The 15,760-nt window shown below is 29.1% G+C and overlaps 1 protein-coding gene across 1 annotated transcript in view; it reads right to left on the reverse strand.

Moving 5' to 3' along the window:
- Positions 1-15,760, reverse strand: part of LOC111626264 (probable chitinase 10) — a 29,206-nt gene that overhangs the window by 8,791 nt on the left and 4,655 nt on the right. The window contains exon 9 of the mRNA XM_023369582.1: positions 9,097-9,164. Within this exon, the coding sequence (XP_023225350.1) occupies positions 9,097-9,164 (68 nt within the window). The remainder of the gene's footprint in view (positions 1-9,096; positions 9,165-15,760) is intronic.

The following is a 15,760-nucleotide window of genomic DNA, read 5'->3' on the forward strand; positions in this document are numbered from 1 at the left end:
CCACCCCTATGCACGAATGGAGACTTGGGGCTACCACCACATACAAACACCATTCACGTGCGATGTGTAGTTTTGGCGAAAAAGTGAAATATAGGGACATACATGTCCATTTTTATATATATAGATATAGATATAGATTATTAAATTTTATAAATATTTATAAATATCATTACTTACGAGAAATCATTTCACTCTAAACAAAAATACAGAGGCGATTTGCATTTGGTAACTGTGCGAAGCGTTTTTAGAATCAGAATAAAATAAAGAAAACTTATTCAAACAATCGGAAGAAAAAAAAAACGTTGAAAGATGTCAATACAAATATAGCAAAGCGAAATTTATCGGACTGAAAATGGCGCCTGACAAGGAGTGTTTCAAAGTCACGTTTGCTGGCAAATACGATGGTAAAAAATGAACTGATTAGCCACAGACACGCATGTCACCATGCTTACTTTTAATTGCGATGCAACAGTTGCAACGTAATGGAAAGCTCTTCACCGAGTAACTTTTTCTATCACAATATCAATTGTATTCGTTGTGAAGTTTTTGTTACAATGTGTATTTATATTACATCGTGATCAACGACATATTTTCTCGGTCAAATCTTAATGCTTATTTCCTACGTTTAGATTAAAACTGTAAATTTGGTAAATATAAATTCATTGATTAAGACATCAAATAACCTTGTTACTTTTTTAAAACGAATATTGCATTTAGTTATCGTAAACGTTCTGATAGATTTTACAAGTTAAGCCACTCTACAACTAAAGCTTAAAATTTTTCAACTTTTAAGTTAAGTTTATACAGCAAGTAATTTAATATTTTCTTTTAGATTAATAAAAGCGAATTTTAAGAATTCTTTGATATTGAACTAAATTTTTCAAGAAAGTTCACTAAATTTTATAAACAGAAAACTGTATCAAGTTTTATAAATAACGTTACGTCATTGGCCGAACGTCATTCACGACAACAATTATACAACAACCAGCTTTTTCGTAATTGTTAACGAATCAACAATTCAAATTCCATTGTTCTTTGTTTGAATCAAGACGCCATTTTCGTATTCCTGGCATTTTCGAAGAAATAACGTAAGAAAAAGCCGGGAAATCGCATAATAATGATGGGAAGAGAAAAAGACAAAAAACACGATATTTTAATACAAGAAACAGAACATTCAAACAAAGAACAATGGACTTTTAAATTGCTTATTCGTACGTATGTAGGAATATACATATTAAGTCATCTCAATAATGTTCTCAATAATCTTAATAAGCCAACCCAAAACAGTCATCTCAATAAATGACAGTAATTCAAAGGAATTAAATTGCTACTCAGGAGTCAGGCAGGGATGTCCAAGCTCGATGGTTTTGTTTACTGTTTACATAGAAGCACTATTAAAAAGTATAACACAAGATGAACTAATAGAACCAATTTATATACCTGGAGTAAAAGAGAAAATAAAACTAATAGCACATGCAGATGATATAAATATTTTTATAGTAAACAAATTTAGTCTCGAAAAGACAATGATAAAATTAAAAAATTTCAGTGCATTCACAGGAATGCAAATAAATGAAAATAAATGCAAAATTTTAAACATAGTAGGAAACTTTACAAAAGAAAACATGTCAATTCAAACTGTCCAAACAATAAAAATATTTGGTCTATGGTATGGAAAAGATGCAAAAGAAAGGAACATGTATGAAATGGAATCTAAAATAAAAAAATCAATTGNAATGTAAAGAAAAATACAGTTAAACTTCTAAACATGGCCACTGGCAGGATCATAAAAATGGCCGTTGTTCGGAAATGACAATTTTTTTTGTTTTTGAACTAAAATACATGCTAAATGACTTTCAAACAATAAGTTTGGGGATTATTTGTAAGAATTTTTGTATACAAACAAAGGGTTCGTGAAAAAAATGGCCATTATTGGAGGATCGACTGTATAATCTATAATATATAATCGAGACGGGTTGATGATAATAATAATAATAATAAGTGCAGAGCCCAAACGGTCAGGAGTTGGAAGCTGAAATTTGGTACACAGTTAGGGTACGTCACGAAAACGTACACTAAGAAGGGATTTTTCGAAATGCCCCCTGGGGGGAGAGGGACAGGATTAAGCTTAACACTTCCATCAACAATAGAAGTGTTAAGTAACAATGGAAGTGTTAAGTAACAATGGAAGTTTTAAGTAACAATGGAAGTTTTAAGTAACAATGGAAGTGTTAGGTAACAATGGTGTTGTTAAGAGAAAGCGACGTGCAAGATTTACAGGCGCAGATGCAGTTCTTTCGTTTTTGCGAGAAATCGAACATATTTTTAGAACCATCTAAAAGTTCTCTAATTAGTCTGAAAACAAGGGGACTCAATTCTTGCTTTCTGTGAAAACGGGTAAGGTTGACTGTAACGTAATAATCTTTATCTTAGTTATCGTTACTTTTGCCCGAGCAACGCCGGGCCCACCTGCTAGTAATATTATATAGCATTCTTTTCTTTATAATTCTATAAAATTTACTTGTTTTTTTAATAAATTATTAAAAGAGAAACGTAAATTATTCTGTTTAATTTACACGTTTTTCATTTACTACTTTTGTTGTTTTTTTCCTCGTATAAAAATTAAGTTTTCAAAATATATCATAATATGGTAGATATCCTTTAATAATTTTTTTTCTGCTGATATGTTAATTTATTTAGATATTATTAAAACATTAACAACAAATAAAAATATAAATGTTTAATTTAACTATTAAATAAGGTACTTACACAAAGATTCAAATTTCAATGTAAATTAAATGAATAACATTTTAATTTTTTCTATTTTTGTTTTCGTTTTTTAACCAGTAAACAGTACCAGCTGGCTTTTATCTCTGGGTATAGATGCATGAAGATAGAAAATTTATCCTTATGTAATGATCTATTTATTTAAATTGAATATAACAGAATAGTTTTTAGCATAGAATTGGAAAGAAAGCGTGAAGTCAGAAATTATGATATAAAAGTAAAAAATAAATAAGCCATTTACACAAAAAGTTTTTATGCTCTAAATTATTATATTAAGTTATGGGTATTTCCAATCATATGAGTAGAATAATAAACAATTATAAACGCGTCTTTTTTTTTGTTAAAGAAACAACACTAATTTTTAGCTACATATATTTTTTCAGCCTGCAATTAACGTTTCACTTTTGTGAAAATCACACATAACCTCACCGTCATATCGTGTTTAACCTAATAATTTAGGATTCGAATTCCCAGTACGGGAGTCAATTATAAGGCACAGAAAACTCAAAAAATTCAAAAATATTTCGGACTTACATCGACCTAACGGGAAATGACCTTACAAGCCAAGGTCGGTAAGAAAAAATGTCAGAATTTGGACTTTTTAGGTTAGAGAACAACCACCGCTTAGTTTCAAAGTTAGCCAACCGAAAAACACATAAATTGTAGCCGTTAAAAAAAATCAACAGTAAAACTTTTGAATAAATGGTTAGGGAAAGATTTCAAACTTTTTTACATTCTTAAATTCACATTGCTTTATAATATTATTATTAATGTTTGATAACATTACTAACTATTTCCAATTTTCTGGTTGTTTTTTTTATATACCGTTATACACAAATACTATCATCTCTTAATTCTGCATGAGATTTGATGTCCAAAACGTACATAAGAAATTTTCTGATATATAATTATATTAAAATGTATTTAAAAACTGAGGAAAAAATAATCACGTTTTAAAAGTTAATCTTTATATATTGTGAAACATTGTGATTCTTGTATTAAAATAAAAATAATTTTCAATTGAAAAGAAATAACAAATCTCTAAATACTTTCATTTAGAGCTGATAACTTCATGCAATTTTTTATTGCATTACTTTTTGAATATCATTTTAACTATTAAAGAAAATAAGTCCTTTCAGATAAGTCAACTAAATAAAGATGGAATATCGCCAAGTGTTGAAATTGTAACACATCTTGTGTTAAGTGAGTAAAAAACATTTACATTTATTTTAAGTTATGATGTCTTTGGATAATTTAACGATATATTTTATTGCATAATTCTATGCTTACGAAATTTTTGAAGACTATTTCTTACTCGAAAGCTGAAAATTTAGCAAAAATATCTTTAGACTTTTAATAAGTTTAGCAAATTACTTTTCCTAATTAGAATGATATACAGATATCGATCTAATTGGAAATGTGTATTATGTCTTTACCATTTAATAATGTCTAGTATTATACAATAAAGACAAAATAACGTAGTCTATGTAGCAGCGTTATTGTGACGTAAAGGCGTTATACATTGACAAACATAACTTACTGGATATTTACCAGTCAGACAACTTTAATTACTACTTATAAAGTTACCTCACAAGCTGATAAGTTCTTTTATTTTGCCATTAATCACTGTCTACTTGTTATCAGCAATCTTAATCGTACGTTTTATTTTCGATGACTACAACAAATGTCTTAAGAATTTTATAAAGTAACTTTAAAAACATTCAAAATTTATAACGTCGTAATCATTATATTTAAACATTTTTATCTGCATATTACATACCGACAATTCTCAAACGTTAAAATTTTCAAAAAGTTTTAAGTTTAAAATTACAAGAAAAAATGTATGATTACATTATTCAGCTATGCTTTTAGATTCTTATATGAATAATAGAAGAGTATTTATAACATTCAAAATAGTTTAGACTTATAATTCTTCTATATAGAATAAATACAGGCTATATATAGTAACAAGTTGTAAAATTGTATATAGTATAAAATATTACATATAGGCTATATATATATGTATATGTATATATATATACATATACATATATATATAGCCTATATGTAATATTTTATACTATATACAATTTTACAACTTGTTACTATATATAGCCTGTATTTATTCTATATAGAAGAATTATAAGTCTAAACTATTTTGAATGTTATAAATACTCTTCTATTATTCATATAAGAATCTAAAAGCATAGCTGAATAATGTAATCATACATTTTTTCTTGTAATTTTAAACTTAAAACTTTTTGAAAATTTTAACGTTTGAGAATTGTCGGTATGTAATATGCAGATAAAAATGTTTAAATATAATGATTACGACGTTATAAATTTTGAATGTTTTTAAAGTTACTTTATAAAATTCTTAAGACATTTGTTGTAGTCATCGAAAATAAAACGTACGATTAAGATTGCTGATAACAAGTAGACAGTGATTAATGGCAAAATAAAAGAACTTATCAGCTTGTGAGGTAACTTTATAAGTAGTAATTAAAGTTGTCTGACTGGTAAATATCCAGTAAGTTATGTTTGTCAATGTATAACGCCTTTACGTCACAATAACGCTGCTACATAGACTACGTTATTTTGTCTTTATTGTATAATACTAGACATTATTAAATGGTAAAGACATAATACACATTTCCAATTAGATCGATATCTGTATATCATTCTAATTAGGAAAAGTAATTTGCTAAACTTATTAAAAGTCTAAAGATATTTTTGCTAAATTTTCAGCTTTCGAGTAAGAAATAGTCTTCAAAAATTTCGTAAGCATAGAATTATGCAATAAAATATATCGTTAAATTATCCAAAGACATCATAACTTAAAATAAATGTAAATGTTTTTTACTCACTTAACACAAGATGTGTTACAATTTCAACACTTGGCGATATTCCATCTTTATTTAGTTGACTTATCTGAAAGGACTTATTTTCTTTAATAGTTAAAATGATATTCAAAAAGTAATGCAATAAAAAATTGCATGAAGTTATCAGCTCTAAATGAAAGTATTTAGAGATTTGTTATTTCTTTTCAATTGAAAATTATTTTTATTTTAATACAAGAATCACAATGTTTCACAATATATAAAGATTAACTTTTAAAACGTGATTATTTTTTCCTCAGTTTTTAAATACATTTTAATATAATTATATATCAGAAAATTTCTTATGTACGTTTTGGACATCAAATCTCATGCAGAATTAAGAGATGATAGTATTTGTGTATAACGGTATATAAAAAAAACAACCAGAAAATTGGAAATAGTTAGTAATGTTATCAAACATTAATAATAATATTATAAAGCAATGTGAATTTAAGAATGTAAAAAAGTTTGAAANATAGAAACATGTTTTTTTTGACATTTTATATATATTCTTCTTCCGAAGTCTCTCGCTGTAGAAACCAGCGGTAATCCACTGACATGTTCTCTTTCCATCTTCCACTATACATCTTTTTCATTTGAGAAAGAGTCTGATTGAACTTTTTCCATGTTCAACCAGCTTCTAGGTTGGCGGAAGAAAATATAAATGGAAACGTAGGAAATGCATCTTGAGTAAAATATGCAATCCAGTGTTTGATAGGACGTTACCAACTTCTCCGCGATTTCCTCATAATTGTGAGCTCGTACATTCCCAAAAATTTCTTGCTCACGTTTTCGAATGCGTCCAATTCTGTCCTTTCCTCTGCGTTAAGTTTTTCCTTGAAACTAGGATTCAAAAGCAGTCTTACTTGGAGGACCAACAAAAATTCCTTCCTTTACTTTCTCTCTGATGAGAAAACTTGTTTCAAGTAAGCAAAGCTTTCCCATTCTCTGTCGATACCTTTTACGAAGTATTTCATCAAATTGAGCTTGATATGAAGAGGAGGTAAGAGGATTTTAGTTTTCTACCACCAGAGCAGGAAAAGCAATATTCTTATGACCTTGTATTTCATCAATTTGATACGTTTGTTGCGCGATCGGAACACTTTTTTCAAGTAGTGACTGGTTTATGCTCGACTGTCCCATTCACATAACAAGCAACAAAATTTAGTGTATACTCCTTGAAAACCTGTTAGCATTGCAACAACTTTGAAGTCAGCACACACATTCCACTTATGTTCATTATATTTTTTCTTGTCCAGCATTATATTCATGTTTTTGCAAGTTTATTTCATTCAATGGATGTTTGTTACCACTGTGTAGCAAAGTCTTTTCAGTCTGAACTTTAATGAGTTGATAAAGAGTCTTCACTCCTGAGGATCCCGTGGCAGCTGAAGCTCCTCCAACAAATGCGGTATATCGTTGCAAAAACAAGATTGTCCTCCATCGAAAAAAATTTTAATTTCCTGATTCTTTTTTCTGTAACAGGACACCTTAAATTTTTTGTATAAAAGCTTACACTGCTAAAGACGTGATGGTTTAATATTTAATTCAAATAACGGCAACAGAAAGTTTGTTTAAAAATGACATTTTTCTGCAAAAAACTTTATTTAAAAAAAAGACTGTGGATTATAGAAGATTTGGACTTCAAATTTATATTCGGTACACTAAAATACATAAAGAAGTCACATTTTCTTTTACGAGAGGATTTTGATGCAGAACAGTGTACAGTAATAGAGGTTTTGAACCACTTAAAACTGAATCATTTTAAAATTTTATTTTCTAAATCTGTAAGATTTTAATGTATACGAGGTAGATTATGAATGTTTGTATCTTTTTAATTGCATATGTAATAGTTTCTAAAGTAATATTTTTAACCAGAAATTAACTTTTCTAAATAGTTATTTATCTTGTTGTTGTTGTTTTAACAATTTTAGGTTATTCAACTAAAAATGAATTATGGCATCATGGTGTGCATGGATTATATTATTATACAAGGAAGTTGTTTAAATTATTAAGTGGATTCAATAGTTGAACGAGGTAAAATATTAGGTTCAATAATAGTTATATTATGATTTTATTTCGTAAAGTTGATTTATGATTGGTAAAGGTCTACCCCACCCAAATAGCACCTTTGACGTTATCATTATGTATACGTGAACACTAGAATAAAGTTCAAGAATATTGTACAATTCAAGATTATAATGTACAGTACATATAACGGAAAGATTATTTTAGATGATGTGGTATTTATTTTATCGTGTACTGTACAGTACATCTAACGCCTAGAAAAGTTGTCATTGTTTGTACATGTATTAATGTTTTGTACATTGTTTGTACATGGTTTAGTCTGGTTAAATGTAATTTTCGCCAAATTCTAATGTTCTTTTAATAGTTGTAAATGCCATATTTTAACTGTTTTGTCAATTTTTTAAACGTGTTTGTATGCATATTGATGCTACAGTTCTGTATTGTCTCAAAATAATTTCCTGTATTTTAGATTTTTATCCAACTTCCAAAAGACCGAAATGCATTTTCGGATATGTAATAAATAAATGGTCTGAATTGTATATACTTTTCTGATTTAGTATAACAGAATCTCATTTATATGATAAGCTCGTATAGGCCTATTTAAATACAATTTAATAATAACTATTGCATATATATTATATTTATCATAAAATAAATTTTGATAAAAATCTCAATAGTTTAAAATATATTTTTATAATTAAAAATAAATATAATAATCAAATACTTGAACTGAATAAAAAAACTCAGTTCAATTTGGGAATTTTACATCACTAAATCATTAAACATGGATTGAGATTTTATTACGAATAATATTATAAAATATTTTTGTTCAAATTTACAGGAACTTTTCCAAAAGATTGACATTTCTTTCCAAAAGTTTTTTAATGCTTATTCGAATAAACATTAAAAACTTTTAATAGTAAAAATCTATGGAAAATGTTTATAATTATTATTCGATATAAATATTTAGAATAACATTTGAAAAATTATTTAATGGTGTTTATTTCCACTTAATCATTAAATTTTTAGTTCATTATCCAACATCTTAAATGTTTTAGAATATATAAAAATAAAGCTGTGATAAAATATCATACAACATTAATTATGAAAATATTCGTATCTGAAGTCAGCCACTCATTAATTTTATTGTTAATAAGATAAATAACTAACTCCTTTTATGGAACATAATAAAAATTGAATATTATTTGGCAATTAATTCATTAATTTAATCATCGATAGACTTGCCATATGTTCCGATTTTCCGAGATTTTTCCGATTTGGAACACTTTTTCCCATTGGAAAATTCCCAAAATGATTTATTCATTTCTACAAAAATTACTCCGGTTTGTATTTTGAAAAAAAGGCAAATAAGAATGATAGGTGATATGTAGCTACAACCTACCTAATGCTGAGTATTGTGATAAAAACTGATAGATTTTTTATCAGTTTTTCCCAATTTCTGGTTTTGAACTGATGACAATATTAATCACCAATTAAACTATTTGCATTATCGTTGAATTAAGAGAGAAAATACATTATCATCGTTACTAAAACTTTTTTCTCTTCTCTATAATAAACTGATATTTATTAGTTAATACATTTTATGACATTTAAGGAATTTTAAAAATAATTTTGCGTTATATTAATTCGATACTTATTTACCTCTATTTTTTATATTTGTTTGTAACTAAACTGTCCGGAGAATGCATAGCAGCTAACTTAAAAACATGTTAGTTTACATGTGATATGTGTCTCAAAAATAAATAAATAAATAAAACATAAAATCTTTTACATTGTCTAAAAATTCAAATTCTTCAATCTCTTTTCACTATAAAAAAGTTAGCAGATGCTCTTGCTCAACTTTCTCGGCTTCGAACAAGAGTTTAAAGGGGCCGTTAGGTAATCAAATAATTTTTAACTACGATATAAAATTTAAGTAAATAACAAAAGCTTAAATAGAGTAATCCTGTTGAAGTATGATAAAAACTATTTAAATTTTAAAAAACTCTATGACACTAGCTCAAAGTTAAAATTGTATGTGGCGCGCCATCCATATGGGATGTCATTAGAAAAATAATTTTTATAGTACTGTATATTATTAATTATTATAAACAGGCAAAAAAGTTTTAATTTTAAGAATAGAGATAAATTTTTTAAATTATTGTAAATGACAATAACGAGTAACATTTTAATTAAGTTCGATCCAAGCTAAGATATGACACATGACTCCTCTATTTCCCACCCCTCGAGTTCCGTACTCCAAAATTTAATAGTCTCAATACCTCTTATATACAAATTATTGTGTCAAATTTTGTTCCTTAATCTTTACTCCATCCTGAGATATTAAACGAAATAGGCGCCAACCCATATATAAATATTGTAGCTTACATATATTTTCCGGAAATTTTTCTTTTTTGACTTTTTTAGGTTCAGAAAGTCTCGAAACATCGAGATTTGCACCAAAGAAAAAAAAGGAACAGAGGAGGGTCAAATTTGACGCGATTACAAATACTTTTCCGTGTAATGTTATGAAATGTAATGAAAGTAAGACTAAACTAAACGAAACAAACCATAACTTGATTCCTGTATTCGTGATTATTCGTATTGTATTTCTGATTACAATATAGTGCAATACCGTTTCTTCTGTATTAACGCTGTATTGACGAATGCGTAAATTTGTTCATATGCAACAAATAAATAAGGGAATAAAATCAGCAAAACGCAAAAGCGTGTTTATTCGCACGCGTTTTTTTTCAGGTGATCAGTCTATAAACTGAAGTGAAATCTTTTGGGAAAAAAGCTGCAAGTCCTGGAGTATCTTGAATTTTCTTTTCTTGGTATATTTCCATTGAATATATGTTACCATTTACTGTGCACATCATCCATGTCTTGTATCCGAAACATTGCCTAATAGCTTTTCATGAGTCTTGTGCAAAGATTATATTTTTGGCGCACTCATTTTTTAGAAAAGATATTTTTAAAAATAAATATGATAGAAATGATTTAACTTTAATCAAAAACGTTGCGGAATTGGTTCCCCACGGCAGCAAAATTTAAAATTTGAGAATAAGACTATACTGTAATTATAATTATTTTTGATACCTCATTTTAGACCCCTTTATTCCAGGCCTGTGCATTCGTTGCACCTGCCTAGTTACGGCACTTTCTGAAACAAATTGTTTTTCATGAATAAGCATTTTACAGAAATGGAGGCCGAGCGAAGAATCATTGACTAATCAATGCAATATTGCTTGTGAAAAATACCAAATCGACACATATTACTTCATAATTCTTCATACATCGGTTAAATTTTCTCACCTACTTTTAGGGAATTGTTGTCAATCAAGTGAAAATACTTTATAACTTTCCGAAACGAGTTCGTCTCGTGACTATTGAAACAATAGAAACAATCGTATTTTCCATTGTGCTCCTTTGGAACCGTATAGTGTAATTTAAAATAACATAACATCAATTATATTTCAGCTCAAATTATTTGAATTCTGTACTTATTTTTTAAAATATTCGTTTTATAAATATCGTGTAAATGTCCTGTAACCTATTTTTAATAGCATAACTGATATAACAACTTATAGAAGCATGATTGTACTATAATTAAAAAATAATTATGTTTAAAAAAGGCATATTGATTCATCTTCTATACCAATAAAGTTTAAATATTATAATTGCTTATTTTTTTCTAAATTTACTTGTTTTTAATATAACTTTTAATCTTCTTAAATTAATGAGGTCCACAAGTTTTCATAAGAATTCCTCAAAATTGTAGTTGTACTAGAACTTTTATAAATAAAAAAACAACAAAAATGAAAAGTGTTTTTAATGCTATATTAGTAATAATTCGAATTTCAGACAAAGCAGATATAATTATTTTCAGTTCTTTCTTTATTTTAAGCTATATTCTTCCTTTTATCTTAATTATAACTAAACCTGTTTTAATTTCACATCCGGAATAAAACCGAAGTTTGTCTTATTTTTATATAAATATAAATCAAAATAAAACAGCTTTAAGCTTCTACCTTCCAGATTTTATTTATCTTTTCTATTTACACTAGAATTTTCAAAAAAATTATCTCTGATTTCAAATATTATTTGTCATGGCAATAACACGCAGACACTTAACAAGATAATTACGAAATGTAAAAACAAATACAATGAATAAATGGAAAATAATCAGATTAAAGAGTATGATTATCAAAATTATTTGATAACAAAATAGTTCTTTGATCATTGCAATTTATCACGCTAGGAAATTTCTAAATAACTGGACTATACAATGTTCATTTATTGAGTAATCAAAATAAAATGCTGAAGAGTATAATGACACTATTTAATCACATTTGTGTATTATAATAAGCAAATGTGATCAAATAATGTCATATAATATCCGTAATAAATTTAGATATTGCGATATCTGTATAAAGTAAAACGTTGCAGTCTGTATAATAAATGTTTGAAAAGTTATTTCCTTAATTATTTAAATGAAAATAACAAATGCTATATTTATCTGGACTTCACATTTTATTTATATTAAGTTACTTTTTTATTTTTTAAATAATTAAAATTCGAATTTAAAAAACAAAACTGGTCAACAAAATCTATCTACATATATAAATACAGTACAAAGGAATAAGCATCAAAAAATGTCAAACATATAGCCCAATCACAAAGTTTTATCTATGATAGGTGATCTACATTCTGCCAAATGCCAATCATATACTCCAGCAAGCCGCAAGTTCCGCCATCATTTGTCTCTCGCTTCGAAGATTTAATCGATGTTTTCGAGTATTTACAGTACTTTTTATTTAAAAGTTTGTCGTAATCCTCATATATTTTGATACTAGTTACAGGAAATCCTCGTTAGTTCAAAATTCAGGAAACAAAATATTCGCGATTTCAATATGTCAAATGCCATGTAATTAATGTAATTTATTAGGCAAACGGAATACGGCTACGTATACAGAACGCTACCTTCGTTAATTAATAATTAATAATAATATAAATAAATAAATTACAGGTAAACAGAACGTGTCAGATGAGAACCTCAGAGGTCGCCAGATAGATTTTATAAAAAGTAAAGCAGAATTTTTCGAAATGTAGCCCAAATTATTTTTAAAGTGGCATAAAAAGTTGTAAGTTGTTCAAAAGTAGTAGCCCTACAAATACCTCAATCTGCTACTTGCATCCCAATCTTGCAATTCCGAAATCCAGCCTTATTTTATGAAATAAGAGGAAAAAGGGGTAGTCGAAGTTTAAGATGACACCCGAAAATATATTACTGTAAAAGCAAAGCCATATTGACAAGATTAGAGTTGTTCTTTCTATATTGTTCTCTTATAGCATGGAGTCACTTCGATCTAAACCAGCGTTTCTCAAAGTGGGCGATAACGCCCCCTTGTGGGCGCTGGAGGCTTTCAGGGGGCAGTAGAAGGCTCAAAGAGAATTGGGGGCGTTAAGGAAATATAGAGGGGCGACGGCAGACAAATTCTATATATAAAAATTCGACGGAATATATATAAAATGTTGACATTTTATATATTTTTTATTTTTTATTGAAGGTCACAACTTGAATATTTCTAACACATTGACTTTTATTTTAGCTCAGCGTTTCTCAAAGTAAGCAATAACGCCCCCTTCTGGCGCGATGAATAGATCTATGATAGAGGCAGGGTATTGAACGGTGACCAAAGGCAAAATTGGGGCTGATAAGAGGAAACATTGCGTTTAATGGTTTCCAGATGATGAGAACAATGTACAGTAAGGGCACAAAGTGTGAGATTCATAGAAAAGTTTTCCTAAGAATATTTCCAATCCTTTTCTCACACAAGAAAAAATGGGTTAGGGGGCGTTGGGTATAACTTTATGGAACAAAGGGGGCGGTGGATCGAAAAAGTTTGAGAATCACTGATCTAAACCAATGTTTCTCAACCTCTAACGAATCGTCGCCCCTTCAATAAAACCGTTACGTAGTATCGCCCCCTTCACTACAAAATTCCGATGCCGAGGGACAAGGCTAACGCCAAATTCGTACTGCATTGAATAGACTAGTTACTAGTATAATGTATAATGTTTTTGTTTAATTATTGTACGATATAACGAATAAAATATTTAATTATTTTTAATATAAAGTTTTACTATATCGCCCAGAAAATTGTTTTCGCCCCCCAAAATATAAATTGTTACTAATCGCTCCCCTCAACATGAAAAAACGCCCACATGGGGGCGATATCGCCCCGTTGAGAAACACTGGTCTAAACGTACGAGTTAACACAGTTCGGACAGAATTTTCACTTGTAATTTCGAAGTAGCCGTATTTCGAACTAACCGAATTCCTTAACGTGTAAATCTCTATATCCCCGGCCGGGACAAATGTATAAAGTACAAATGTATGACGAACTAATAGGATTTCGAACTATCCGAGTTCGAATTAACGAGGATTTCCTGTATGTATTTATTAATTATTTTCATAATTACTTTCGTATTTATAGTTGTTTGAGAAGAAAAAGATTTTTATTCCGGGCGATAATAATGGCAATGATTCGGTTTCTATTTTGCTTTTTAAAATTGTCATTAGCATTAATATATACAGTGGCACATCATCATCATCGTCAAATGAAACGTATATACAGACTATTTTTTAAAAGGAAAACTAACATAATTATATTCTAATTGTTATATTAAAAATAAAGACAAAATTTTGGGTTCCTTGGATACGAAAAGGTCTCAAATAAAAAATTCTGTATGACTGTTCGAGATTACATTGACCAAGCATTGCTTCAGTGATTCAGAGCTCTTCAGGCATCATTTTCAATGGACTTTTGCTCAAAACGAAAGCTGAGCAGCCATTAAGTTGCTGAATGCAAATCAGAAGTTTATTTATTCAAAGAGAAAGCTAGACAGGTAGAAGAAGGATGGCATTACGTTTGGAAAGATAAGAAGAAAAGCAAAGTTGGTGACTCGAGATAACGTCTGACTGGTTGAGTTTAGAATGACAAAATCTGCAGCAGCTATTCAGCTAATGATATTTTTAATGGTGATGAAACGGAACTATTTTATCACTTGATATCGAAAAAAACATTAAATTTAAAGGAGAAAATGGTGTCATTTATTTTTGAAGAAGACGTTCGACGTTGGGACCGAGAACTGAGAGTGAAAGAAAGATTCTGCATTTGATAGACAACTGCCCAGCTTATCCTCATGTTGAAAACGTCAGCAATATCAGTCTAATACGACAATACCACGTCAGTCGTCCATCATGAATCGATGCGTGATTTGCAGCTTCAAGACTTTAAACAGAAGAGAAATAGCTCTTAATATAATCCAAGCTTGAAATCAAAGCGAAATCTATCAATAAATGTTAATTAAATTTCTTATGACTGCTGTTTATATATAAATATTATAAAGTCTCTGTAAATCCGCACGAAAAATATATAAATTTTCGGTTTAGCGGTAACCGAACCGAAACCGAAAATATATAAATTTTCGGTTTCGGTTCGGTTTCTGCTGTGTGATGGTCTACCGCTAAACCGAAAATTTATATATTTTTCGTGCGGATTTACAGAGACTTTATAATATTTATCAATAAATGCTCTAAATGAAGTATGTTTCACTGAAAGACTTCAAGAAGTATGGCAGCAATCAATCACAATACAAAACTGTTTCCAACGTACTGGTTTAGTTTCAGGATGTATGGGAGAGGACACTTCATTTGACGACGATGATGATGTGCCATTGAAGGATCTGCTAGAGCAGGGCTTCTTAAACTATGGGTCGCGACCCCATTTGGGGTCACTTAGCGAAATCTTGGGGTCGCGAGATTTTAATGTAAAATTTTGAAAATAATTTATGAGAGTTTGAAAATGAGTTTGAAAGTGAGGCATGCTTTGTGTCATAAGTTTCGTGAGTTGCGCTTTGTGTCACTTCTGGTGCAGCGAGACAATGATTCAACAACACTGATTGTAGTGTGAACTAGTGTAGTGTTGTCACTTTTCAGCGTATTCAGTTGTCTCTGTTCCATTGTAACACAAGAGTGAACTGTGGTAGCACACCAT

This window comes from Centruroides sculpturatus, unplaced genomic scaffold, assembly GCF_000671375.1.
Source record: "Centruroides sculpturatus isolate CEXI.00-Female unplaced genomic scaffold, Cexi_2.0 scaffold369, whole genome shotgun sequence".
NCBI classification, from domain to species: domain Eukaryota; kingdom Metazoa; phylum Arthropoda; class Arachnida; order Scorpiones; family Buthidae; genus Centruroides; species Centruroides sculpturatus.